General features: G+C 46.1%; 6 protein-coding genes across 7 annotated transcripts; 2 read left to right on the forward strand and 4 right to left on the reverse strand.

Annotated features, from left to right (window-relative positions):
• Positions 1–289: 289 nt before the first annotated feature.
• LOC9650906 (pentatricopeptide repeat-containing protein At3g29230) lies at positions 290–1,012 on the reverse strand. Its single transcript, XM_002992104.2, has one exon. It carries the CDS (start codon positions 1,010–1,012, stop codon positions 290–292), a length of 723 nt encoding a protein of 240 aa, XP_002992150.2.
• Positions 962–3,790, forward strand: LOC112343047. Its single transcript, XM_024665864.1, has 5 exons — positions 962–3,208; positions 3,268–3,352; positions 3,448–3,517; positions 3,570–3,661; positions 3,737–3,790. Exons 1-2 carry the CDS (start codon positions 1,079–1,081, stop codon positions 3,298–3,300), a joined length of 2,163 nt encoding a protein of 720 aa, XP_024521632.1. The 5' UTR covers positions 962–1,078; the 3' UTR covers positions 3,301–3,352; positions 3,448–3,517; positions 3,570–3,661; positions 3,737–3,790.
• LOC112343048 lies at positions 3,788–5,348 on the reverse strand. The gene is made up of 2 exons (XM_024665865.1): positions 5,103–5,348; positions 3,788–5,034 (listed from the first exon to the last, which is right to left on the reverse strand). Exon 2 carries the CDS (start codon positions 4,974–4,976, stop codon positions 3,801–3,803), a length of 1,176 nt encoding a protein of 391 aa, XP_024521633.1. The 5' UTR covers positions 4,977–5,034; positions 5,103–5,348; the 3' UTR covers positions 3,788–3,800.
• Positions 5,349–5,367: 19 nt separating this feature from the next.
• LOC112343042 (metacaspase-1-like) lies at positions 5,368–7,721 on the reverse strand. Its single transcript, XM_024665853.1, has 12 exons — positions 7,632–7,721; positions 7,374–7,433; positions 7,250–7,323; positions 7,149–7,202; positions 7,004–7,087; positions 6,898–6,947; positions 6,600–6,818; positions 6,465–6,551; positions 6,335–6,411; positions 6,170–6,293; positions 6,005–6,120; positions 5,368–5,953 (listed from the first exon to the last, which is right to left on the reverse strand). The coding sequence occupies exons 1-12, from the start codon at positions 7,719–7,721 to the stop codon at positions 5,789–5,791; spliced, it is 1,200 nt and encodes a 399-aa protein (XP_024521621.1). The 3' UTR covers positions 5,368–5,788.
• Positions 7,722–19,048: 11,327 nt separating this feature from the next.
• Positions 19,049–19,771, reverse strand: LOC9650908 (pentatricopeptide repeat-containing protein At4g18840). Its single transcript, XM_002992106.2, has one exon. It carries the CDS (start codon positions 19,769–19,771, stop codon positions 19,049–19,051), a length of 723 nt encoding a protein of 240 aa, XP_002992152.2.
• On the forward strand, positions 19,721–22,563 carry LOC112343051. 2 transcript variants are annotated; one of them, XR_002991159.1, is made up of 5 exons: positions 19,721–21,967; positions 22,027–22,101; positions 22,197–22,272; positions 22,325–22,416; positions 22,490–22,563. XR_002991159.1 is itself a non-coding variant. In XM_024665869.1 (3 exons), exons 1-2 carry the CDS (start codon positions 19,838–19,840, stop codon positions 22,057–22,059), a joined length of 2,163 nt encoding a protein of 720 aa, XP_024521637.1. In that variant the 5' UTR covers positions 19,721–19,837; the 3' UTR covers positions 22,060–22,101; positions 22,197–22,298. The 2 variants fall into 2 exon arrangements, 1 of the variants encoding a protein (XP_024521637.1); XM_024665869.1 differs by lacking the exons at positions 22,325–22,416; positions 22,490–22,563 and having other exon boundaries at positions 22,197–22,298.
• The last annotated feature ends 411 nt before the right edge of the window (positions 22,564–22,974 follow it).

Below are 22,974 nucleotides of genomic sequence, written 5' to 3' on the forward strand. Positions count from 1 at the left end.
AAATCGGCTGCGTCGCCACCGCCTTGCCTGCGAGGTCGATGAGCGAATCTAAGAATCAGATCCTTGAATTTTATCGTGTCAAGAATGGGGAAGTCCTGGCTGCGTCGGCGTGCCCGGAGAGGATGAACTCGGATGGAGACGAAGACCGATACAATCTCGATGAGGTGATTGGAGAGAAAGGTGTCGCAATCCCTGCCATGAAAGCGTTGCCGCATCAATCTCATTCGCCCTCATTGCAACTCTTGATAAGCTCCTCCCTAGAATCCCAAGAAAAGAGAATATCAAGAACTTAGCTGCCATCGCTAGCAAAAACTCTGGAGAGCGAAAGATAAGCCGAAGAATCGTTGGAATCCACGTCCAGGAGAGCCATTGCAGCTCGAGCTTCGCGAATGGGATCGTTGTAAATCCTCGACGCGCTCACCAGGCTCGCTAGCGCAACATCACTGGGCGAAAATGGCATGGAATCGATCAAATCCTCCGCAGCTTGGAGCTTCCCAGCGCGGCCGAGCGCATCAACCAAGCAGCAGTAGTGCTCCACCAGAGGTGTCAGCTCAAAATCGAGAATCAGAGTAACGAAATAGTTCCGGGCCTCGCGAACAAGCCCGATGTGGCTGCAAGCCACCAAAACACTCGAAAACGTCATCTCGTCAATGCGAAAGCCATGAAGAACCATGTCGTGAAAGATTCCATGGGCCTCTTGCGGATACCCCTTGTGGGCATATGCCGCGATCATAAGATTCCAAGAGATTATATTCCTCTCCGGAGTATCATCGAAGTAAAGCCTAGCTTTCTCAACGTTTCCAACCTCACCATAGACAAATATCATGATGTTCCATGACACGAGATTCCTCTCGGGTATCTTCTCAAACAAGTCCTTGGCCAAGGGAATATCCCCGTTCTGGGCATATGCTGTGTACATGGCATTCCAGGTGACGAGATTCTTGCCAGGCATGGTCGCGAATATCCTCTTGGCATCTTCCAGATCCCCTTCTCTAGATGCGGCCGTTAGCATCGCAGTGTAGGAGTAAACGTTCCTTCTTTCCGGGTTGGACGAGAACATTCGCTGGGCCTCGTGGTAATGGCCATTCTCCGCGTATCCGACGATCATGGCCGTCCAGCTCACCACATCCCAGCCGCTCATTCGCGCAAACACGGCCTTGGCCTCCTCGAGGCGGGAATTTTGAATGTAGCTCTGGAGCATGGACGTCCAGGATACAACGCAGCGATCCAACGGCGTGGAATCGAAGAGGGCTTTGGCGTCCGGGAGGGAGGAAGGGCTCTTGGCCATGGCTTGGGTCATGGCGGTCCAGGAGACGATGTCGAATTGGGGCTGCCGGTAGAAGATCGATTGCGCCTCTTCGATCCGGCCGCCTTGCGCGTAGGCGGATGCAAGGGCAGTGTAGGACAGGAGATCGCGGTTCTTCATCGAGTCGAAGACGATCTTGCCTTGATCGATCTGGCCGTGGCGCAGGTAGCCGTGGAGCATCAGCGTCCAGGCGATGTCGTCCTTCTCCGGCATTGCGTCGAAGATCGCCTTTGCGGCTTCCAGATGCCCTCCCAGCACGTATTCTTTGAAGATCGTCGTCCAGGAGATGATTCCCCAGAAGGGCATTCGATCGAGAAAGCGTCTGGATTCGTGGAGGAGGCCGCCCAGGGCGTAGGCTCGGATCATGATATTCCAGGTGATATCGTCCTTCTGGGGCATGGCATCGAAGAGAGATTTCGTCTCCTCTGGATTCCCAGTGTGGGCAAATGCCGTCAAGAGCGCGTTCCACAGCACGATGTCCGTCCCCGGCACAAGAAAGAAGAGATTTTTGGCGTCCTGGATGGCGCCGCCGTGGATGCATCCAGTGATCATGTTGTTCCAGGTGAAGACGTTGCGAGATCTCATCCGGTGGAAGGTCTTCCAGGCATTCTCCACGCTGCCGCATTTGCCGTAGCTGAGGAGCAGGAGATTGGTGAGATAGGTGTCGTCGCGGAAGCCATTCTCGATGAGCTTGGCGTGCGCGGCGCGGCATTCTGCCAGGCTCTTGATATTTCGGGTGATCGTCGCGAGAAATCTTCGATCCAAGCTCATGCGCTACCTCCTAGGGTTTGGACGATGCAGCGATGGATCCCCGGCGAGACGCGAGAGCTCCACGCGCGGTGGAAGCGCAAGGCGCTACAGGTATGGCGCAAGAGCCTCTACCTGGATCGTGTGGTGCGGTGGGACGAGCTGATCTACTCGGAGATCCCCAGAGCCATGGAATTCGTCCAGAGCCAGGGCGGGAGGATCGACATCAAGAGAATGCCGGCGGAGATGGACGAGGTGAGCAAGAGGAGGATGAGCAAGCTCCTTCGCAAGCACGCCGCGGTGTTTAAGCTCACGTACAAGCACCACAGGACCCAGGAGTGGATCGAGCTCAGGGATTTCATGCAAGAGATCATGGAGGCCGAGAGGCAGGCGATCCGGGACAGGGATGAGAAGCTGTCGGTGTCCATCGTGAAGAAAATCTTGATGATGTGCAAGGATCGCAGGGCGCCAGTGACTCCGCTCAAGAACTTGAGCAAAGAGTGTGCCTTCCCTGTGGATTTTGATGGTTTTCTCCGGAGGTATCCGGAGGATTTCCGGCTAGTCGGGGGATCCAGAATGGTGGAGCTCGTTTCGTGGGATCAGTCGCTAGCCGTGACTGACAGAGAAAGGGCTGTGGAGGCAGGAAGAACGCAAAGAATTCTCGGCCCTTGGGCGTTCGTGAGTACGTTTCCAAAGAAGTTCGAGGCGGACAGGATTTTCTGGGAGGAATTCGACAAGTTCCAAAGACTTCCAATGCCGTCACCTTACGAAGACCCCGGCAACTCGGCAGATCCAAGCAGTCTGTCTGGAGAGAAGAGACTCCTGGCAGTCTTTCACGAGCTACTCAGCCTCACGATCGAGAAGAGAGCATCTCTTGCAAAGTTCAAAGGATTCAAGCAGGAGTTGCGGCTGCCAGAGTACTCAGACGCTCTGCTTGCGAGCCACCCACGGTTTTTCTACGTCTCAGAGAGCAACTCACGCCAGATGGCGTTTCTCCGCGAAGCTTACCGGGAGAACGATCGGGTGTCCGTGACAAGAGTAAAGGATCCGCTGGTTACTATAAGGAATCGATACATGGGCCTGCTAAGGGTGGAGTTCAGGGAGCCGCGGGTGAAAAGGCCTTGTGTATTTAGCACAGATGAAAGCGATAACGAGGTAAGTTGTTGCTCTATATGTTTTCTATCTCATCTTCTGGTTTGTTTGGCCGTTTGCAGGATTGTGACACAGACGCCGCAGATATACCATGAATCGTGGAAGGAGAAAGCGCTCACAAGAGACAGACACTGATCGTTTGAGAAGGTATGTTGCTTATTTCTCGTTTTCCTTTGCGGGCAGTGATGACGAGGTCTCTAGATGTTTTCTATCTCACCTTTTCGTTTCTTTGGCCTTTGCAGGAATGTGACAAGACGCCGCGTGGAAGCAGGCATGCGCTCACACGTTGATCGTTTTTCCGGTCATGGGAAGGTATGTTGCTCTTCCTTTGCTGCGAGCAGTGATTGACGTTTGTTGGTTATAGAAAGCCAAAGCCGCGAGCTCCAAACCTGTTCTTGGAGTGACATCTCTTCGTTACCAAATGACCATTTCAATGCCGCTCGGCGAGAAACTGAGGTTAGTCGCAACCGGTTTCTAATCTTTTAATTTGGAGATTGTGACAAGGATGATGCAACTTACACTGCCTTGCAGACCGCCCCATTGTGACAGATTCAAGACCACTTGAAAGCATACAACTTCACAGGATAGGATCGAATCAACGTAGGATAGTGCGATAAGTTCTACATAGCGAAAGAAGAGGACAGTCCCAGCTACATCGTGACACCAGGTAGTCGCAAACATCCTTGTGCCAAAACTCCATCACCGATTCCCAGAGGCTGGGAACTCGTTTGGGCAGTGCCACCCTCAGCAAGCCATCGCCAGTCAAGTTGTAGCTCGCCCTGTCCTCCACATACCTGTGAGGGAAGTAAAGCCTGCGAGCAAACACTTTGGTGCTCGCTCCTCCGCGCTCCAGCCTCACTGCGTGGCCGCCATCCTCGTCCCGAGCAACGCCGGCTATGGATGCGATGCAACCAGTCCCTTGCGCTTCTCCCATCAGCTTCAAGAACCCGTCGCGCTCCATCATGCCCCGGATCTCCCGAGCTGCTGCTGCTGCTTCTTCGCCATCTTTTCCTCCTCCCCCGGACGAGCAAGTGACTTCCACCTGAGCCGACTGCGCGCCAGGCATCTCCGCGACGATCACGTACGAATCCGGGAGCTCCAAGATGTCCACCAGTGGCGACACTGTGATCACGCTCGGGTCATGGACGCAAGCACCAACTTTGGTGGCAACGAGAGCTTCCGGTCGGACGAGTCGATCAGCGTTTTCGATGGTGTGGCCCATGGGCGGAGCTCGCAGCCCACGAGCCGTGGAATGAGCCTCATCACTCCGAGGCTCCAGCTCCACCAAGTCTTGTACTAGCTCGGATCCTGGAACAAGCGGCACCGTCACCCGCAAGAGACCATTCTCAATCCGGTGGCTGATCCTGGCCGCGTCGGCGTGCCCGGGGAGGATGAACTTGCGAGCAAACAGCTTGGTGAAAGCACCGCGATCACGGACGGAGAACTCGGCTGGCTCCTGGTCGTGGGAGACGCCAGCGATGGAGAGAAGATGAGAGCCCTCTACTGCTTCCACCTTGATTGATACGTCGCTGCTCGCCACTCCTGGCATCTCCACCAGGATGAGATACGCGCCTTGGAGGCGCACCACGTCGGTGGGAGGAGCCGTCACGACCGTGTCGCCGATGGCGCAAAGGAACGACATCATTGCGTCCTCTACCTCGGCTGTGGCGTTGGAGGAGCTCCCGCAGCCCCGCGCGTGGACGGAAAGGCCATGCTTGCACGCCGCCACCGCTGCCGTGAAGAGCGCCAACAGCAATAGCGCCCTTCTCATCTTACCCTACATCAAGAGCTTAGCAATTAGGATTATTATAGAAAACGATCGATCAAACCTTACAAAAAGGATTCCAAGTCCTTAAGCTTTCAGGAAAGGTGTAGGAAAAAACAAGAAAACACGTACCGGCGGCTTGGAAGCTTGTATTACCGAGAAATCTGAGTTCCACTAGATCGATCCTACACAGCCAGCCGTGATAGAAGAAAAGATTACCCACTGTAAACTTGCGAACTTGGATCCCGTCAGTTGGCGAGAAAGCAGCAGCGTCCATTTTTCCCCACCTCAGCCTCGAGAGTTTCTTATTTTGTTGGGAGCCCTTGACTTGGATCAGTGGTCGCTTCGCCACCATAAACTCCCTCCTCTTAGGACTCCTGCATGACAAGAAAGGCAACACTTTCCACAGCAAGACGTTTAGATATGCACCTGCCATTTTGCAACGGGTGCTCCCGCCTCATCCATGAATCCTGTGCACCATTTTGACACTGTCAATTAAGACAAAAGCAAAAGAGAACTCGTCCAACCAAAAACTCACCTTCGACAATGTAGCACCTAATGTAGACTCTCCTGTGTTTAAATGATTCTCGATATCGTTCAGATTAAAAGCAGGTCGCAAGAAGTTTAAATCTGCCTGACCAGTAAAACGCAGAAACATGCCACTCACCTGGAGTTTTAGCCGTTCTAGTACCAGTATTTTTCAGACTGCTCTATACTCTGCAATGAACATCGAAAACAAACATACCAGTGATTGCCTCTGTCTTTCTCACGCAGCTTTATTACACTGCCAAAAGAACAAAAACCAAAAAGAAAAAACGTTATAACTCTACAATGCTATCTAATGGAAAAGGTTTTGTTGATCCGATTGCCATAGTTGAGTTGGGCCATTTCAAACCTTCTAGAAGCTTCTTGTATGTTGCATTACCACGGAGGAGGAGGTAGTTAAGGTGTGTCGTGAAAAAACTTCGCTTCATAATCTCCGACTGCAATGTATATTCGTAAGTAACCAACAGGACTTCCAATCACAAACATACATAACCAGTAGTCTCGTTGTCAAGGCATGCGGACAGTGAAACGACTGAGCTTCCAAAGAGCGTTTTCGTTAGCAATGTTGGAATAGGCCGAAGGGTTGCGGTTTTCCAGCCTGAACCTGCCAAGAAATCTCTTGAGCAGAATTTTCTTAAGAATAGTTCAAGTACCTGTGTTCTGAAAAGGAAGGTCCAATGCTGTGCCACTGTGGCAGGCGTTGAAGATTGCTGTAAGCTTTACAACCTCTCCAATGCCTAACACCATTATGTCGTGAAGTATATCATCTAATAGATACTGAAAGGAACAAAATTAAAATTTAGAAGAAAAAGACTTACTCCATCCTTCACGACAAATCTTTCATCGAAGTTATCCATTTCATCGTGATCAAAATCAGTTATATTGCCTCCGTGACCTACCATCAAAAAAGAAATTCACGGAAAAGGCCATAAAACGAAAGACACATACCACAGAAGTAGAAAAGCAGTTGATCTCCAGGATTTGTGTTCGCCATAAGCTGTCGTATTGCTTTCAACGATTCACTCCTCGATGGAACTTTAACAAAGTACAATCTTAGAACTAGTTAGCAACAAAATAGCAAACCTTGAAGGATATCAAATCGGCGATAATCATATTCCATCGATATGAGACGCGACATTAGATCTACATCCAATGCACAACCGGGAAACCCGGCAATCAACAACGCCTTTTTCAACCCCTTCTCGTTCATCAAGGTTGGTGGAAAAGCTAAGTCGGTGCCAGTTTTGCAGTTGAAATAGTTCTGAAAGGTTGTCAAATGTGCTTCTCCGGGATTGAAAGCCACTGTTAGAGCAATCAGTAAGATTATCCCTGATACCAAACTATTAGAAAACGAATTGGTTTACACACCCAATGTTAATACCTTTCAAATCTCCTCTAACATCCCAGAAGTAAGATTGAGGTCGGGAGCCCCTGCAGCCCCGATTAGTCGTCACACAAATTCTTCAAAATAAGAAAAGCTTACAAACCTTACACCGTTTATGCCAGCTCCAAGAACAGGCATAATCCGATGGACGAGATGGAGGAGCTCTTGAAACATTGCATGAGTTCTCCTGCAACACCGAGAATTAATCATCAACAATAAGCTTTCCAGCAAAAGAAACAGGCTTTTACCTTGCACCGAGTCCAAGAACAAGCAAGAGAAGTTGAAATATCAAAGAAATTCTCCTGCAACACCTATTAAGCAAGCCTTCCAGCACAAGAAACAAGCTTACCTTGCACCGCAGCTGCTGAAAGAAGGATCGGCTGGGCCAGACCGAGCAGATCGCGGAAAATCACGTAAGTTCTCCTGCATCAACGATTCATCGTCAACAATATCCTTCCAAGAAATAAGCTTACCTTGCGAGTCCAGTAACAGGCGGGATCGGGACCAGATCCTGACAGATCGGGCAGCTTCTCCTGCAATCATCAACAATATCGGTATGAAATGCGATTTCGACTTGAAATCCCCCGGAAACACCATGGGAGAAGAACGACGCTCTACCGCTACCGTAATATGCAAGGAAATGCGGCGATCCGAGAAAGAAAGAAGCGCTAGCGAGCGGCCATCGATGCGCGGGAGGGAAATGAGTCAAGAGAAGGAAATCGATCGATTACCTTGCCGGGAACTTCTGCCACTGGCTGCTGCTGCCGCTGCCGCCGCTGCTTTCCATGCCGCATCATGTCCACAAGCTCGATGCTCGTCATCGCCGCCCGATCGTCGCCGCCGCGCAGGCGCATTGGCGCTGAGAAGAAGGCCCTAGCTTTCGGCCCGCCATTTCCCTCTATTTAAACGAGCCAGGCCTCTGGTACGGCATGGACCACATCTTCGTACGAATAGGCCAAATGTGAGAAGTCCATTATGGGCATTTGCTGGAATAACACCCGTCCACGACAATCTATCTCTTCTCTGCATTGAATCCAGCACGAATTAATCTTTAGGCATCTGGCTATGGCCCCAAATTCCCCCCAAAGAGTGTGTCAACCGAGGAGATCGCCCACCGGCATTGTATCAAAAGCATTGTCACCTTTATCAAAATGACCTTCTTGGGCATATGCTGCCTAGCAGCAGTTCCACGGCATCCAGCATGCTGCTAGATCCGAATGGTGCCAGCATTTCTCAGCGAGCACTACGTTCCAGGTGACCGCTGACAAAAGGATCCCGGGCACTGCTGCTGGTGTCGAGAAGCTGGACCTCTGGTGGCGCCTGCCGCATTTGCCATAGCTCAGGAGCAGCGAGATTGGTATCGTCACGCTGTCGATGATCTTGGGGGCGTTCTGCCATGTTCTTGGGTGATCACTCTTCGATCCAATCTATGACAATGCAGCGAATGGAGAGAGCTCGAAAGGCGCTACAGGTAGTCTCTAGTGGTGCGATGGCCGAATTCCAAGGCCATGGAATTCGGCCAGCTAGATAGGGGACGTTGTTGTGTTTAAGCTCACTTTACGGATTTCATGCAAGAGATCATGCAGGATTCCGGGACACACGGCTCTGTTCTATCGGCCTTCTTTCCAAGTCCAAAATGGTGGAGCTTGTTTCGTGGGATGATCAGTTGCTGGCCGTGGTAAGAATGCCCTTGGGTTTTTCGCGAGCACGAAGTTCGCCAAAAAGACTTCCAATGCTGCCACCTTTACGAAGATCCAAGCTCTGTCTGCAAGAAGAGGCTACTGGCAATCTTTCACGAGCTTCTTAGCCTCACGATCGAAAAGAGAGCTGCTTCTACAAGGTTCAGAGAATTGTTGCGTGCTCAAATGATGACCGATGACCGGGTAGAGTCTGCTATGCTTTGAGCTTACTTCACAAGCTGTGGCTTTTAAGGGTGATCATAAGCCAATAAACATAGCATCACTAGAACCAGGAAACACACAAGGTTTTAAGGATCTACGATCAAACATGAAGCACTTGCCTTGCCACGAGCTCTCTGCCGGCTGTGTCTCTTCCAAGTACCTGAGAATTTCAGAAACCTTAGTCCACATTAAAACTCAAGCTAAACGTTGGATTCTCTGGGCATGGTGTAGAAAGCATTTCCTGAAAGGTTTCACGACTCGGCATTGCATCAAAAACATTCTTAGCTTGTTCCAAATGACCGAGGAGAGCGTATGCTGCAAGAGGATCGAGTTAAGAAGCTGGGTTCTTGATCAAACCCAGAGTTTCAGCGAATGCCGAGATGAGAGACGATTCATGCTGCGACACACGGCTCTGGAATCGGTGGATTGGAGACTTCACGGCCTTCGTGGGGAATGCTGATCTTGAAGCTTTCCCTGGGTGGTTGGAGCCTGTTTCGTGGGATCAGTGACTGAGCTGTGGATGTGGTTTAGTGATCATGTTCTATATGAAATTCTCGGTTTGAGCGTTTCCAAAGAAGTTGGAAGTTGACAACTTCCAATGCTGTCATCTTTACGAATACCCTAGAAGATCCAAGTAGTGAGACTAGCTAGTGAAAGGCAATTTGTCGCGAATGTAACTTTGGGTATCGAAAGTTATTTGTCGGCCAGTCCTTATGGACACTCTTTCCTTACTGCTATGACGGCAGGAGGTCGGTATTGCTAATACCCTTTATCAGTCCCTCTTGTGCTAGTGGAATTAACTGAGCATTTCAAGTGTATTTAGAACGGACGAGCATAAGGACAGAATTCCTACATGTTATTAGTTAAACATATTTAGCCCGGTAAGGAGTTCCTATCTCGTTATGTCTTGCACTAGCTAGTGACAAAAACCCTCGCATATTGAGAGTAGTCCCTCAATATCACTGGATGATAGCTTACCATGTCTGCCAAACACCCTCGCTATCATGCCCTTTGTGTTAGTCGCATTTTGGTCCCAAATGTTATTTATAGAAAGTGTCTAAATTTGCTCATTTGGCATATTTATAGAATGTAGAGATTCACCTGAAGTCCAAATTCGCAATCTAGCGCCATTCCATATTTAGTAAGTTTCAAGCTTGTCGCAAAAACTAACTCCTAATACTAAAAGGGGCTTGGGGTGAAAGCCCAAAGCGTGTGTTCCTCAAGGGGGAAGGGGGGGGGGGGTTCCAAATGTATAGTAGGGATAGTGGGTAGGTTGGGCATGACTGACCAACTTGAGGCATATTCTAGCTCTCACTTGCGTGCTTGTCCTTGTTCTGCGTCCATCTTGGGTCTAAGCCCAAGTTCCATACCATGCTAGCTGGTGGAGTACCCATATCCTCACATTAGGCCACCAGTATGCCAAAATAGCACCAGACTCCATTTGGCTCCATTTTGCGTGTTAGTCCTGGTATTGGGATGTTGGTTGCTCCAAAACTGTTCCAAGTCACTCTAGGCTCCTATCCCTTCGCTCCTTGGGCTGTATGCTAGGGAGTTGCTCTGTGGTTTAGTTCCGTCACTCCTTGGCTCCATGCTTGGGAGTTTGGCACCGTTCCTTCGCTCAGTGGCCCAAGGCCCTAAACCTCGGGTTGCGCACCACTATCCTTTGAACATGTGGCATATGACATGTGGCATGTGTCACGTGGCATAAAGAGGGTTTAGGTTCCGCTTCGTGGTGTTATCCTATAGTAAAACACCATAGGATAAAGGGTCAAAACCATGTGTGCTACATTTGGTATCAGAGAATGAGTCTCGGCGAGTATTATCCTATGAGATTGGGCAACTAGTCTCGTTGCATACGTAGAGATGAAAACAATGATCCAAGTGGGTACACGTTTAGGTGCAAAGGCTTTGCAGTTGTTCCTTGGGTATGGATTTATTTACCTTGTTGTACCTTATGATGTGAGCTTGCTCTTGGGCTCATAGAATGGATTTGAAATGTTTCGTTTGCATAAGTTTGCACTTGGGCTTGTGAGTGAGGCACATTAGCAACTCAAGGTTACACTTTGAGTTGGCAGAGTTAATGTTAGCCTATCAGTGGTTCCATGAGTTGTTCCAATGGTTCCATAAGTTGTTCCAGTGGTTCCATAAGTTGTTCCAGTGGTTCCATAAGTTGTTCCATGTACCATGGGTGAAAGTAAACCTTCCCTGGGTTTGCTATGAGTGGCAAATAGACTGGTCCGGTGCTATTTAGCATGGCACTAACCCCTTTTCCAATTGGCTTAAGGGGAGAGAGATAAGGTGCGCTACAGTTGGTATCAGAGCAAATGGCACGGGTTCAATTCCCATTGATTAGTGGCTACTTAAAAGTATAATATACCCTTGCGCAAGGTATATTCCTACCCCTAAATTTGAAATCGTACGTATTGGGCATCCATGCGTACGTCCTTCCTCTTGTGTGGAGTATCCACGGACGAAGGTATCCACCGTGGGACTGCAGTACGGGTGGATGACTAGTTGCCTCACATGGAATAGCTGGTCTACACAATGGAAGGATTGGTAGATTGAGTGCGGAAATGGAGGTGTTAGTTCCCCTTGGCTCAGTAGGGGTTATTAGTCAATAGTCAATGAGGACATTGACATCTCTGAAGGGGGGGTGAGTGTAGCACATGTGATCATGGGATGAGATTTGAATATACTGTCACTATAGATCCTTGAAACCTTGGGAGATAAATGGGGATAAAATAGCCATTAAGGGCTCTCTCATCAAGCAATTGCCCCTTTTCCAGTTGGCTTAAGGGGAGAGAGATAAGGTGCGCTACAGTTGTGACTTCGGGTATCGAAAGTTACCTATCGCGACAGTCTTACAAATGGTGAGTTGTGGGATGGATAGCGGTGAAGCGCTAAACCATTTTGTCTAGGCTTGCTATTGGAAAACTTGGTTGCAATGCTCAATTATTTTCCGGGGAACCTTGCTATTGCTCCTTGAGTAGCTTGATATTGGATTAATTTTGAGTTTGGTCAGAAAGAGAGTGGCATAAGCTTATCCATGTTGTGAATAAAAGTTAGTGGTGTTGGGTGTTGTAAATTTCTATTAGTGGAGTGTGGCATTTATGTTGCATTTTATCGGATTGAGTTAGCACTTGATATTCACATAAACCTTTGAAGTAATGACATGGACGTTGCTCGTGGTGTTGCTAAATTGATGATCAAGTTATTGTGATACTTATATCATAACCATGTGATAATGAGCAATGTGTTTACGAAGTTGCTTGGTTAAATGATGATCAACCCCAAAGTGGTTGATGGTGAAGCTAGTCTACTTGCACGAAGTAGCATTGTAGTAGTTTTGACTGAATTCTCAATAGTGGTCCATTATGCTAAGCTTAAGAGTATTCCTTAGTTCCTTGAGTTTGCCCATTGAGGTGTTGGAAAAGGTTATAACATTAATTTGTTATAGCTTGTTGGTTTATTCGTTAACACTTGGAGTAGATTGTTGGATGGAGAAGGTGTGTAGCTAAGGCATTGACATTGTTAGCACTTGTGTTAGTGGAATTGGCATTGTTATTTCAAATGATGAGGAATTTCCTTAGAACTTGATTTTCTATGTCATTTTTCTTGTTAGTGTTTTAGGCTTCACATTACATCTTGAAGGTGATTGAAAAAGAGTGTTAGTGCAATGTGGATATCCAAAGATATGATCTTCGTGATCAAGCTTTAGATGTTCATTTTGCATTTTGCAGATGTCGGTGTTGAATATCAAAATATGGGCATGATGTTCAACACTTTTATAATCATCATGTTGAACATCAAAGTTCAACATACTGTGGGTCATGAGAATTTGTGTTGAGGTGAACCTATGTGAAGTTGATAGTAGGAGGAAGTTGGTTGAGTTTTGAAAGTTTGCATTTCTAGACTAAGAGTCATTCTTTCTCTAGAATAGAAAATTTTTCACAAATTTTCTTAGACTTTTCCAGTGGCTGATTTGTTGATCACTTTACCTAAAAATCATTTCATTTTCGTAAGCCAATACAAACTAGTGAAGGGGTTGGAGTTGACTTTCGTTGGCTTAGACTTTAGTAGGTAGGTTTTATGATGTGGCCTAAAAGGGATATTAACTTTTAGGCTTAAAACAATTGAGTTGGATAGAGTCTAGAGTTGGTGTAGAAAAGTGGTCGTTGCACTTTTCTAGAAGGGTGACTTTTGTGCCTTTCTTCTGTAGTGTTGTGCTTGGTGGCAGGTTGCATCTCACATTTCATTAAGACTTTATAATAGTAATAAGCTCCCACTGATCTTGACTTAGTCTTGGTAGCCCTACGCCTTAGCTAAGGATGGTGATGTCCAACTTAATTGTTTGAGGTTGAGATGTTGATACCCGTACTATAGCTTTGTTTATGAGGAGGTTGTGTACTAGTATGAATCCATCTTATAGTCTTCACTTTAGTTTTGACTAAGTGTTGATCATGCATAATTAGCCTCTTCAAGGCATGCTCAAAGCTGTTGGCTAAATGCATTGGTGAGCATATTGCGGTTGAGTTGGATTTGAGTGGTCATTTAGTTTGTGCTTGTCCATGAATCTTTATTTCGTACCTAGTATATTATGTTCATGTTGGATAAGTGTATAACTCAATGATGTGAGTTTAGTGTTTAGGTCTTGTGAAAGGCAAGTTGAAAAGTGATTGTTGGTTGCTTTGCAACTAGTGATTGCTTGTAGATTTTGTCGAAGACTGTGACACTTGCTTCATTTGATAATGATTCAGCAGTGATGGGCTTGCTTTACTGGATGGTGTTGAGGAGGATCGTGTCATTAAACTTATATGGTTTTCCATGTTGGTATGTTGACTCTACTTCTGTCGATATCATTTGGTTGCATTTAATTCGTAGTGTTAGATTTCATTAAGTCTTGGATGTGGTGAATCACTCCTTGATAATGTATTATCTGTAACTGAGTTTTGCTGAAGAACTTATCTCAGATATTGACTAAAGTATCTTTGACTTTGGTTAGCTTGATTGAAAAAGAGTTTTGAGTGAAGATTCACTCTCGCTTTCTTATAGTTTTGTCCTAGTATTAATAGTATTGAAGTGATGCTCTATCATTGATATTATTGATGTTAAGACTCGAGTGAAATGAGATGTTTTTCCGTAAGATTGACATTGAGTTTCATTAGTCTCGATGAAGATAGTATTGATAGTTTGGCTATAGCTTTGTGTTATTAGCATTCGTGCATTAGCTAGATAGCAGCAATATTGACGTTTAAATAAACTGAGTGGGAAGTTTGAGTTAGTTGTGTTCTAGATGACATTGTTTAGTAGAGGTTGAGCTTTAGCTTTTCCTTGAAAAGTGATTTAGTCGTGAACTATGCTAGCTTTACAAGAGGAAAGGTTAGTGATCGATATTAAAATGTTTGAATCTATGTTGGATTTGAGTTGGAATATATTGATCATTGATGATTCTTCTTATGCTTGTTATGAAGTGAGTTACGTTTTGTAATAGATGAATTCATGGAGGATCGTTTAGTGATCATTTATTGAGCATAACTTCGTTATGCTTAGCTTTTGGATTAATGCGGATATGCTTTTCATTAGCTTTGGCATTATGAAGTTTAGCTTATGGATATGTTGAGGGGGATATTGTGGGTTGTACCATGATATTTTCTTTAGCATTGAAGTTAGTTTATGCATAACTTGTGATCATTATTGGGAAAGACTTAACTATAGGCTTCTTCGAGCTTTTGGTTCCTTGAGCTTTCATGCTTATGATCTATTTGTTAGAAGTTGTTAGGGAAGGCATTTTAGCCCATAGCTTCGATGTTGAAGTTAATATTTGCATCTTGCAATCATTGGTTATGATTGACTATCATCTAGGATAATTGATTATCCTTGTCAAAAGGTTTTGCTTGATTGTTGTTGATATAGAATGATTTGTTGTTCTTCGGGATGATGCATTCTTTCTCCAATAATGATTATACATTTCTCTATTGATAGAATGATTGATGATTTTTCATGGTGGTTAGTTGTTCTCTTTGATGGCTTATGGTTTCTCACAATACCACATGTTCTTTGTGGTTTGCTTTAAATTGGTCTCTTGGGTTTGAGACATCACTAATGCTTGCTTGAGCAACTCTTGTTCCTTGGTATTATTGACTGGGATCTATTTAAATTGACTAGTGTGATAATTGCCATGAATGAGTGTTTGTTAGTCTTACCACATTTATTCTGTTCTGTTGATTGTTGCTCGAGTTAGTTCTGATATATTGGGATGTTATTTCCTTCAAATGATACATTCGCAAGCATCTTGTTTACTAGTCAATAATATTTTATGTTCTTTGAGTTATCTTTGGTAAGTTGTTTGACATACTATCTACCATCTTCAATAGTTAAATTTCATCATTGAGTTCCTTGATGATATATTTGTTATTGTTCTTCTCGCTTGCGTGCCTGTTCTTGTTCTGCGTCCGGCTTGGGTCTAAGCCCAAGTTCCATACCATGCTAGCTAGTGGAGTACCCATATCCTCACGTTAGGCCACTAGTATGCCGAAATAGCACTAGACTCTATTTAACTCCGTTTTCCGTACTGGTCCTGGTATTGGGATGTTAGTTGCTCTAGGACTGTTCTAAATCGCTCCAAGGTCCTGTCCCTTCGCTCCTTGGGTTTTATGCTAGGGAGTTGCTCCGTGGTCCGGTTCCGTCACTCCTTAGCTCCATGCTTGGGAGTTTAGCATTGTTCCTTCGTTCAGTGGCCTAAGGCCCTGAACCTCCAGTTCCGCACCACTGTCTTTTGGACACGTGGCATATGACACGTGGCATGTATCACATGGTATAAAGAGGGTTTGCTTTGAGGTGTTATCCTATGGTAAATCACCGTAGGATAAAGGGTCAAAGCCACATGTGCTACATAATCTTTGACGAGTTTCTCAGCCTCACGATTGATCGAAAAGAGAGCAAAACAGCTAATATGTCTGCTAGGGAGCAGCTTACAGCAAGGTGACATAGCCCAATGAGAGCCAAACTAATATCTCAGCTAGTCAGACATGCATTCCAACCACTATCTCTACTATACATTTGGAGATAGTCCCCCCTCGAAGAACATAAGCTTTGGGCTTTCACCCCATGCCTCCCTTAGTACCATAACTTAGTCTCTGGGACAAACTTGAAACTTATTAAATATGAAATATCCCTAGATTGTGAATTTGGACACAGGATGAACATCATTGTGTTCAAGACAATCTCTACATTTTGTAGATATGTCAAATGAGCAAATCTAGACATTTTTCATAATTAGCATTTAAGACTGAAATAAAATTAATATAAAGGGCATGATAGTGAGGGTGTTTGGCAAACATGGTAAGCTATCATCCAGTGATATTGTAATCTCAATACGCAAAGGTTCTTGTCATTAGCCAATGCAAGATATAACGAGATGGGAACTCCTTACCAGGCTAAGTATGCTTAACTAATAACATGTAGGAATTCCATCCTTATGCTCATCTGGCTAAGTACACTTAAAATCCCCAATTAACTCTACTAGCACAAGAGGGGCTACCAAAGGGATCCAACTGTACCAACCTCCTGCCTTTACGACAGTAAGGAAAGAGTGTCCATAAGGACTGATTGACAAATATCTTTTGATACCTGAAATCACATTTGCGACAGATGGATAGAATCGAATGAGAGCAGACCATGTGTTTTAAAAAGGTAAAACAAAATCCCTTTCCTATCTTAAACCTAAACTTGTTAAGAAAGGGATGGATTTATCTTTAGGATATATGTAAAAACCTCATCCACCCAACATTTTTATATCTTCCCTTACATGAAATCTTTCATTCAACATTATTTCATCACGTAATGTTTACTTTAATACATTCCCATCATTATTACCATTACCTCAAGGCATCTCTGGAACATTATTAAAATATTAAATATTTTTAAAAACATGAACGTGTTAAACACTTATTTAATTATTCAACTAAATATATCACATTTAACTATTTTAATGAACTCAAACTAGTATATAAATATTTGTTAAAAGTTTATGTATGGTCATTATCCTGAAAATGCATTTGTTAGGCTAGATTGCCCATTCAAGGTAGTAACAACTTTACTTAGGTTATTAATTTATTTATCCATATACATTTTCTTAAAATTATATATTAATTAAAAATTATTTAATTTTCTAAGCATATTTAATAGCATATTTGATCTATTAAAACTAACCAAATATTAGAACTTAATTATTTATTATTCTCTCAGAGAACTTTGCTGGTTTGCAACTTGCAACTTGGCACTTGCAGCAAGTTTTCTTGAGTGCAATCTGGCCCTCTCTCAAATTCCCTTCAAAAGAATAAGTAAGAAATGCACAATACAACACCCCTCACTCTTACGTGGTTGCCCCTTTGCCACGCTGACTCCTCGCTTCCTCTGTGGTGCGCTTAGTCACGCCCAGCTCTGCACCTTAAATGTTTAACAACTAACTCTAAATTAGTAACTTTAAACTTTAATTAGTAGATGTTATTAATGGATATGTTAACGACTATAATTTTATAATTAGCCAGTGAATGAATGGCTATAATTTATAAGTATATAACCTACAATTGGTTTAGGTTTTTCCTCATTGTGTTTTATGTTTGTGCTCCTTATATTTTCTTTCTTATTTTATTCATTCTCTTTAGTATTATGGCTAGATTGGAATATGTAGATCATGCTCAAGATAGTATTCTTTCTTTTTCTGATCTTATTGATAGAACTAATAGTAAAGTAAATTCTTTTAGTTTTTGTATTATGGTTGGTCTTCTTCCACAAGAGAGAGAATATGAAAGATGTCATCGACCAATGAGATATCGATCTGATAATCAAGGTTGTAAAGATGGTTTAAAGTGGAATTGTAAAAATTGCAATACCACAAGATCTCTTAGAACTAATACATGGTTTGCAAATAGTAATCTCACATTTGCTCAAATGCTTAGAATGATGTATTGTTGGTGCATTAAAATGCCACAAGATCAAGCTCGTATTGAGTGTAGTATTTAAAGTGAGCATACAACAACAAATTGGTATAACTTTTGTCGTGATATTTGTGTTATCACATTACAACAAGGTAGTCAAAAGATTAATGGTCCAGGAAGAATTGTGGAAATTAATGAAAGTAAGTTTGGTAAGTGGAAATATAATATTGGTAGAAGAGTAGAAGGTCAATGGGTCTTTGGAGGAATTGAACGTGATTCAGATTGAATGTCTATGGTTCCAGTGGCCAATTGTACTACACAAACTTTAACTGATATATTATATACATATGTTGAACCAAGTAAGTTCTATTTCTATTATTATTCTTAACTAATAATTATAATTAATTTTTTTAGGAACAATTATATATAGTGATTGTTGGGCTGGTTATGTTTCAGAGTGGTTGAATCAATTGAACTTCACTCATCATACAGTCAACCACTCTCAGAATTTTGTTGATCCCATGATTGGAATTCATACAAATTGTATTGAATTAATATGGAATGCAGTGAAAAAATCCCTTCCTTGCTATGGTACAACAAAAGAATTATATAGCTTTTACTTTCAAGAATATATTTGGCGAAAAATATATATTGAAAGAAAGGAAGCTGCATTTAATATTCTATGCAGTCATATTAAGCTATACAATCAAGATAATGCTGTTATAGTAGAATAAATAATATATTTGATTTTGTACTTTTAAATACTTAAAAATAGTTGAAAATAATATACTAGAACAATCTTTAATTTACAGTAATGAGGTGGCATGTATGAGGTGGCAAACGGGGCCCACCCTAAATAAGGGGGAGTGCTGTATTATGCATTCTACCCAAGAATAAATCCTAGTTCGCCCACCAGGCCTACACGGCACACCACAGTATTGACATCCAGCTCGCAAAATGAAGCTCATCTTGTTCTGCCATCCCCTGTTGCTACCACCAGATCGGCTGCGTCGCCACCGCCTTGCCTGCGAGGTCGATGAGCGAATCTGCGAATCAGCTCCTTGAATTTTATCGTGTCAAGAACGGGGAAGTCCTGGCTGCATCGGCGTGCCTGGAGAGGATGAACTCGGATGGAGACGAAGATTTCGCGCGCGCTCTGGGCTCCCGATACAATCTCGATGAGGCGATTGGAGAGAAATGTGTCGCAATCCCTGCCATGAAACCGTTGCCGCATCAATCTCATTCGCCCTCATCGCAACTCTTGATAAGCTCCTCCCTAGAATCCCAAGAAAAGAGAATATCAAGAACTTAGCTGCCATCGCTAGCAAAAACTCTGGAGAGCGAAAGATAAGCCGAAGAATCGTTGGAATCCACGTCCAGGAGAACCATCGCAGCTCGAGCTTCGCGAATGGGATCGTTGTAAATCCTCGACGCGCTCACCAGGCTTGCTAGCGCAACATCACTGGGCGAAAATGGCATGGAATCGATCAAATCTTCCGCAGTTTGGAGCTTCCCAGCGCGGCCGAGCGCATCAACCAAGCAGCAGTAGTGCTCCACCAGAGGTGTCACCTCAAAATCGAGAATCAGAGTAACGAAATAGTTCCGGGCCTCGCGAACAAGCCCGATGTGGCTGCAAGCCACCAAAACACTCGAAAACGTCATCTCGTCAATGCGAGAGCCATGAAGAACCATGTCGTGAAAGATTCCATGGGCCTCTTGCGGATACCCCTTGTGGGCATATGCCGCGATCATAAGATTCCAAGAGATTATATTCCTCTCCGGAGTATCATCGAAGTAAAGCCTAGCTTTCTCAACGTTTCCAACCTCACCATAGACAAATATCATGATGTTCCATGACACGAGATTCCTCTCGGGTATCTTCTCAAACAAGTCCTTGGCCAAGGGAATATCCCCGTTCTGGGCATATGCTGTGTACATGGCATTCCAGGTGACGAGATTCTTGCCAGGCATGGTCGCGAATATCCTCTTGGCATCTTCCAGATCCCCTTCTCTAGATGCGGCCGTTAGCATCGCAGTGTAGGAGTAAACGTTCCTTCTTTCCGGGTTGGACGAGAACATTCGCTGGGCCTCGTGGTAATGGCCATTCTCCGCGTATCCGACGATCATGGCCGTCCAGCTCACCACATCCCAGCCGCTCATTCGCGCAAACACGGCCTTGGCCTCCTCGAGGCGGGAATTTTGAATGTAGCTCTGGAGCATGGACGTCCAGGATACAACGCAGCGATCCAACGGCGTGGAATCGAAGAGGGCTTTGGCGTCCGGGAGGGAGGAAGGGCTCTTGGCCATGGCTTGGGTCATGGCGGTCCAGGAGACGATGTCGAATTGGGGCTGCCGGTAGAAGATCGATTGCGCCTCTTCGATCCGGCCGCCTTGCGCGTAGGCGGATGCAAGGGCAGTGTAGGACAGGAGATCGCGGTTCTTCATCGAGTCGAAGACGATCTTGCCTTGATCGATCTGGCCGTGGCGCAGGTAGCCGTGGAGCATCAGCGTCCAGGCGATGTCGTCCTTCTCCGGCATTGCGTCGAAGATCGCCTTTGCGGCTTCCAGATGCCCTCCCAGCGCGTATTCTTTGAAGATCGTCGTCCAGGAGATGATTCCCCAGAAGGGCATTCGATCGAGAAAGCGTCTGGATTCGTGGAGGAGGCCGCCCAGGGCGTAGGCTCGGATCATGATATTCCAGGTGATATCGTCCTTCTGGGGCATGGCATCGAAGAGAGATTTCGCCTCCTCCGGATTCCCAGTGTAGGCAAATGCCGTCAAGAGCGCGTTCCACAGCACGATGTCCGTCCCCGGCACAAGAAAGAAGAGATTCTTGGCGTCCTGGATGGCGCCGCCGTGGATGCATCCAGTGATCATGTTGTTCCAGGTGAAGACGTTGCGAGATCTCATCCGGTGGAAGGTCTTCCAGGCATTCTCCACGCTGCCGCATTTGCCGTAGCTGAGGAGCAGGAGATTGGTGAGATAGGTGTCGTCGCGGAAGCCATTCTCGATGATCTTGGCGTGAGCGGCGCGGCATTCTGCCAGGCTCTTGATATTTCGGGTGATCGTCGCGAGAAATCTTCGATCCAAGCTCATGCGCTACCTCCTAGGGTTTGGACGATGCAGCGATGGATTCCCGGCGAGACGCGAGAGCTCCACGCGCGGTGGAAGCGCAAGGCGCTACAGGTATGGCGCAAGAGCCTCTACCTGGATCGTGTGGTGCGGTGGGACGAGCTGATCTACTCGGAGATCCCCAGAGCCATGGAATTCGTCCAGAGCCAGGGCGGGAGGATCGACATCAAGAGAATGCCGGCGGAGATGGACGAGGTGAGCAAGAGGAGGATGAGCAAGCTCCTTCGCAAGCACGCCGCGGTGTTTAAGCTCACGTACAAGCACCACAGGACCCAGGAGTGGATCGAGCTCAGGGATTTCATGCAAGAGATCATGGAGGCCGAGAGGCAGGCGATCCGTGACAGGGATGAGAAGCTCTCGGTGTCCATCGTGAAGAAAATCTTGATGATGTGCAAGGATCGCAGGGCGCCAGTGACTCCCCTCAAGAACTTGAGCAAGGAGTGTGCCTTCCCTGTGGATTTTGATGGGTTTCTCCGGAGGTATCCGGAGGATTTCCGGCTAGTCGGGGGATCCAGAATGGTGGAGCTCGTTTCGTGGGATCAGTCGCTAGCCGTGACTGACAGAGAAAGGGCTGTGGAGGCAGGAAGAACGCAAAGAATTCTCGGCCCTTGGGCGTTCGTGAGTACGTTTCCAAAGAAGTTCGAGGCGGACAGGATTTTCTGGGAGGAATTCGACAAGTTCCAAAGACTTCCAATGCCGTCACCTTACGAAGACCCCGGCAACTCGGCAGATCCAAGCAGTCTGTCTGGAGAGAAGAGACTCCTGGCAGTCTTTCACGAGCTACTCAGCCTCACGATCGAGAAGAGAGCATCTCTTGCAAAGTTCAAAGGATTCAAGCAGGAGTTGCGGCTGCCAGAGTACTCAGACGCTCTGCTTGCGAGTCACCCACGGTTTTTCTACGTCTCAGAGAGCAACTCACGCCAGATGGCGTTTCTCCGCGAAGCTTACCGGGAGAACGATCGGGTGTCCGTGACACGAGTAAAGGATCCGCTGGTTACTATAAGGAATCGATACATGGGCCTGCTAAGGGTGGAGTTCAGGGAGCCGCGGGTGAAAAGGCCTTGTGTATTTAGCACAGATGAAAGCGATAACGAGGTAAGTTGTTGCTCTATATGTTTTCTATCTCATCTTCTGGTTTGTTTGGCCATTTGCAGGATTGTGACACAGACGCCGCAGATATACCATGAATCGTGGAAGGAGAAAGCGCTCACAAGAGACAGACACTGAAGGTATGTTGTTTATTTCTCTTTTTCCTTTGCGGGAAGTGATGACGAGGTCTCTAGATGTTTTCTATCTCACCTTTTCGTTTCTTTGGCCTTTGCAGGAATCTGACAAGACGCCGCAGATATACGATGAATCGTGGAAGCAGGCACGTCGATCGTTTTTCCGGTCATGGGAAGGTATGTTGCTCTTCCTTTGCTGCGAGCAGTGATTGACGTTTGTTGGGTATAGAAAGCCAAAGCCGCGAGCTCCAAACCTGTTCTTGGAGTGACATCTCTTCGTTACCAAATGACCATTTCAATGCCGCTCAGCGGGAGACTGAGGTTAGTCGCAACCGGTTTCTAATTTTTTTAATTGGAGATTGTGACAAGGATGATGCAACTTACACTGTGGCAGGCTTTCCCTTGCAGACCGCCCCATTGTGACAGATTCAAGACCACTTGAAAGCATACAACTTCACAGGATAGGATCGAATCAACGTATATAGCGATACGATCTACATAGCGAAAGAAGAGCACAGTCCCAGCTACATCGTGATGCCAGGTAGTCACAAACATCCTTGTGCCAAAACTCCATCACCGATTCCCAGAGGCTGGGAACTCGCTTGGGCAGTGCCACCCTCAGCAAGCCATCGCCAGTCAAGTTGTAGCTCGCCCTGTCCTCCACATACCTGAGAGGGAAGTAAAGCCTGCGAGCAAACACTTTGGTGCTCGCTCCTCCGCGCTCCAGCCTCACTGCGTGGCCGCCATCCTCGTCCCGAGCAACGCCGGCTATGGATGCGATGCAACCAGTCCCTTGCGCTTCTCCCATCAGCTTCAAGAACCCGTCGCGCTCCATCATGCCCCGGATCTCCCGAGCTGCTGCTGCTGCTTCTTCGCCAT

This window comes from Selaginella moellendorffii, unplaced genomic scaffold, assembly GCF_000143415.4.
Source record: "Selaginella moellendorffii unplaced genomic scaffold, v1.0 SELMOscaffold_129, whole genome shotgun sequence".
Taxonomy (NCBI): domain Eukaryota; kingdom Viridiplantae; phylum Streptophyta; class Lycopodiopsida; order Selaginellales; family Selaginellaceae; genus Selaginella; species Selaginella moellendorffii.

Bases quoted from the DNA above. Each gene is read 5' to 3' on its own strand.
- LOC9650906 (XM_002992104.2), bottom strand. From the start codon at position 1,012: ATGCTAACGGCCGCATCTAGAGAAGGGGATCTGGAAGATGCCAAGAGG.
- LOC112343047 (XM_024665864.1), top strand. From the start codon at position 1,079: ATGGCCATTCTCCGCGTATCCGACGATCATGGCCGTCCAGCTCACCAC. The intron at 3,209-3,267 runs GTAAGTTGTTGC...GGCCGTTTGCAG, and splicing joins CAGATGAAAGCGATAACGAG to GATTGTGACACAGACGCCGC.
- LOC112343048 (XM_024665865.1), bottom strand. From the start codon at position 4,976: ATGAGAAGGGCGCTATTGCTGTTGGCGCTCTTCACGGCAGCGGTGGCG.
- LOC112343042 (XM_024665853.1), bottom strand. From the start codon at position 7,721: ATGACGAGCATCGAGCTTGTGGACATGATGCGGCATGGAAAGCAGCGG. The intron at 7,203-7,249 runs GTAAGCTTGTTT...TAGGTGTTGCAG, and splicing joins TTCAGCAGCTGCGGTGCAAG to GAGAATTTCTTTGATATTTC. The intron at 6,294-6,334 runs GTAAGTCTTTTT...TGTTCCTTTCAG, and splicing joins GATTTGTCGTGAAGGATGGA to TATCTATTAGATGATATACT.
- LOC9650908 (XM_002992106.2), bottom strand. From the start codon at position 19,771: ATGCTAACGGCCGCATCTAGAGAAGGGGATCTGGAAGATGCCAAGAGG.
- LOC112343051 (XM_024665869.1), top strand. From the start codon at position 19,838: ATGGCCATTCTCCGCGTATCCGACGATCATGGCCGTCCAGCTCACCAC. The intron at 21,968-22,026 runs GTAAGTTGTTGC...GGCCATTTGCAG, and splicing joins CAGATGAAAGCGATAACGAG to GATTGTGACACAGACGCCGC.